We start from the raw sequence: 2,978 nt of genomic DNA, 5'->3' as shown, positions 1-2,978 counted from the left end.
TTTACCTTAGGTTATATCGTGAAGGTGATGACGAAGAGGACGAATAATTCGAAGAAGGATTGTCAATTTATTTTGCTGCTGTGAATTCGGATGATCTTTCTTACTGGATCCCAAATTATCCAAGCTTCAAGTTGTCCTTAATTAATCATGTTGATTGCATAACGACGGAAACAAAGACGAAGACAAGTAATAAGTGACCAACATTTTTTTTTTCAATTTTGTGATTTTCTAAATTTTTTGCTTTAACTAAAAAAACCATTAAACTCCTAAATAATGTTTTTCAAAAACAAGAGGCATGTGTACGAATATTATCATCCATAACTATATATCCCATTTTCATTCCCTCCTCATTTAACTATGTATATAGTGTATTAATATTATCAAGGCCATGTTTACTTGTATGAAATTTTGCTTAAGAATATTGTGGAAAGGATTCCCAATTTTTTTTCTAACAATTTTTTATTTTCAAATTGGAAAAGATTTTTTTTTGTTATTTTTAATTTATGTATTGATCTATCTATCTATAGGAATTATTTGGAATCTTATAAATAAAAAAAAGAAGTCACTCATATTATTTAAAATGATAGTACAATAGTGTCAAAATTAAATTTAGTCTAATAATTTACATCTATACGATGGACTTATTTATTTTCATCATCACTACAAAATGCTTACAAAGTTATTTGAGAAAACAAAGTTAAAGGAAAAATTTCTCTTAATTATGATGTAATAAGAAAAAAGTAATAGGACAAAAATTAGTTATTATATCCGGCACACAAGTTACACTACTAAACATTCAATAATTGACAAAAGTAGAATACTAGATAATAGAATTATTATAAAGTCCTAGAGACATTAGTGTTCTGATTTTACAAAATGAGAGAGACCTAGCTAGTAATATAAGCAAAATACAAAAATATCTTTATATATAATCTTAATCTTAATTAAGGTTTAGGGTATTCCATATCCTAGTTGATCATCCAAATCTACTTCTACAAAACCTTCTTCAAGCATTGCCAATTCTTTCTTTGTTGTTTCAAGAACAGCATCTATAGCAATTGCCTCTGCTTTCAGGGTATTAACTTTTTCTTCCAAATCAACCACATTAACCTCATGCTTTTCCACTTTGGTTGCATTCTGAAAATAGCTCAAAGCAGATTTAACATGTGGCTCCAACCAACTCAAATAGGGGTGAGCACGGGTTGGTTTGGTTCGGGTTCATGGTAAAATTAGAATCGAACCGATCAAAATATAATTGATTCGGTTTGGTTCGGATTTGTGTTTTTTTGTACATGTACTCGAACCAAACCAAACCAATTAAGAATGGATTGGTTCGGTTCGGGTAGTTGGGTACTCGATAACTTTGAAATTCATATAAAAAAACTAAATTTTTATCTTAAAAATTCAACAAGTACAATAAACATATAACATCAATAAAAATAATCCAAACATGTTAAATACCAAATACATTAAAAACTAAACTCATTAAAATCCAAACATATTAATAGTGAATAATCTTTGTCTAATAGAAAAATTATATATATATTTTTTATTTTTTTATTTAATTAATATATGATCGGGTTCGCGGGTTGGTTCGGGTTCTGCACCCCAGAACCGATATCCGAACCAATCACTAATAAAGATTATCAGTTTGGTTCGGGTTGGACCCGATTACCAGTTGATTCCAGAACCAATTTAATTGGTTCGGTTCAGATTTAGACGAGTAATTGGGTACCCGCTACCCGTGCTCACCCCTAAACTCAAATCATCAAATCTAATCTCAGCTTCATCCCATAAATCTTGTAACTCCTTACAAGCATCATCACTCTTCATGTCCTTCACTTTCTTAGTCTTTAGAAAATGCAAGAGTTTCCCTAATGTTGTGAATGAAAGTTGATTGAACATTTGGCTCCTTTTTCTCTTTCTATGGCTTTCAATAAGAGAAAAGTACTTTGAACATGATTTCTTTAGTAGTTTAACATAGTCTTTCTCTATTTTGCACAATCCCTTGAAACTTCCTAACTCACTATCAAATGAATTGTCATTGCGAGAAACTTCGGCAACAATGATGCATGTGTCGTTTACAAGAAACCCATTTTTGGAGTAACGAAATTTGTCCATAGCCAAGAACGATGGACTACCAATTGTAACATAGCTTTCGTAAAAGTTGATGATGAAATCACCTGAAAAATTGACAAAACTAAATTTAAACGGAAGCAATTCTCTTGATGAAAAATTATTATATTAAAATTTTTATCAAATGAATTACTACCATTATTTTAAGATGTAATGTAATAACAAAATACGTTATAATATATATTTATATTTCAATATGTATTTTATACTGGTAATTAATTTTTGTAGTTGATTTTGATATACACATGTCATAGTCGAGATAATAAATGGCATTATGATATGCATGGAAGATGTGAGTTGCTATGGATTTGGATGAGTGGTGAATGCGATTTAGGAATAAAATAAAATTGTATGTTAACTAGTGTCAATCCAGAAACTAGACTAAGTTTATCACAATTCCTAGTAATACGGTTCAGAACTGATTTGGATAAATAATTTAATTTGATGAGTTTGAAAATTTCATTTTTAATTTAAGTGATGATCAAATATTATAAATGCGATTGATTGCAAGATTATTATTTTGATTTTAATTTTTATATATTGATTAAAATAATTTTGCAATGCAAATTTATATTAGACCAATTTTCAGCCTTAGTATTAAATTCATGAGATTATGGTTGAAATAAATTTTTGTTTCTTGGGTCAAATAGAAAAGAAAAACCAAAGCCCAGTATGAAATCAAAATTCAGCCTTATATGAAATAAATGTTGGCTAAATTGTTTAATTAGGTCAGTTTCTATTAACATCATCATTAAGCCCATATTAAACCAAAGATCCAATGCTTGGTCCGAAACCTATTGAGGGAAAGTAAATATTTTGCCTCCAACGGATCTCAATTTTTA

The 2,978-nt window shown here is 29.2% G+C and overlaps 1 protein-coding gene across 1 annotated transcript; it reads right to left on the bottom strand.

Annotated features, from left to right (window-relative positions):
• Positions 952-2,121, bottom strand: LOC107627971. The gene is made up of 2 exons (XM_016330777.1): positions 1,753-2,121; positions 952-1,137 (listed from the first exon to the last, which is right to left on the bottom strand). The coding sequence occupies exons 1-2, from the start codon at positions 2,119-2,121 to the stop codon at positions 952-954; spliced, it is 555 nt and encodes a 184-aa protein (XP_016186263.1).

The sequence above is a fragment of the Arachis ipaensis genome, chromosome B02 (genome assembly GCF_000816755.2).
Source record: "Arachis ipaensis cultivar K30076 chromosome B02, Araip1.1, whole genome shotgun sequence".
In the NCBI taxonomy this organism is placed as follows: Eukaryota; Viridiplantae; Streptophyta; class Magnoliopsida; order Fabales; family Fabaceae; genus Arachis; species Arachis ipaensis.
Note: the sequence above shows the minus strand (reverse complement) of the source record. Positions and strands in the feature narration are given on the sequence as shown.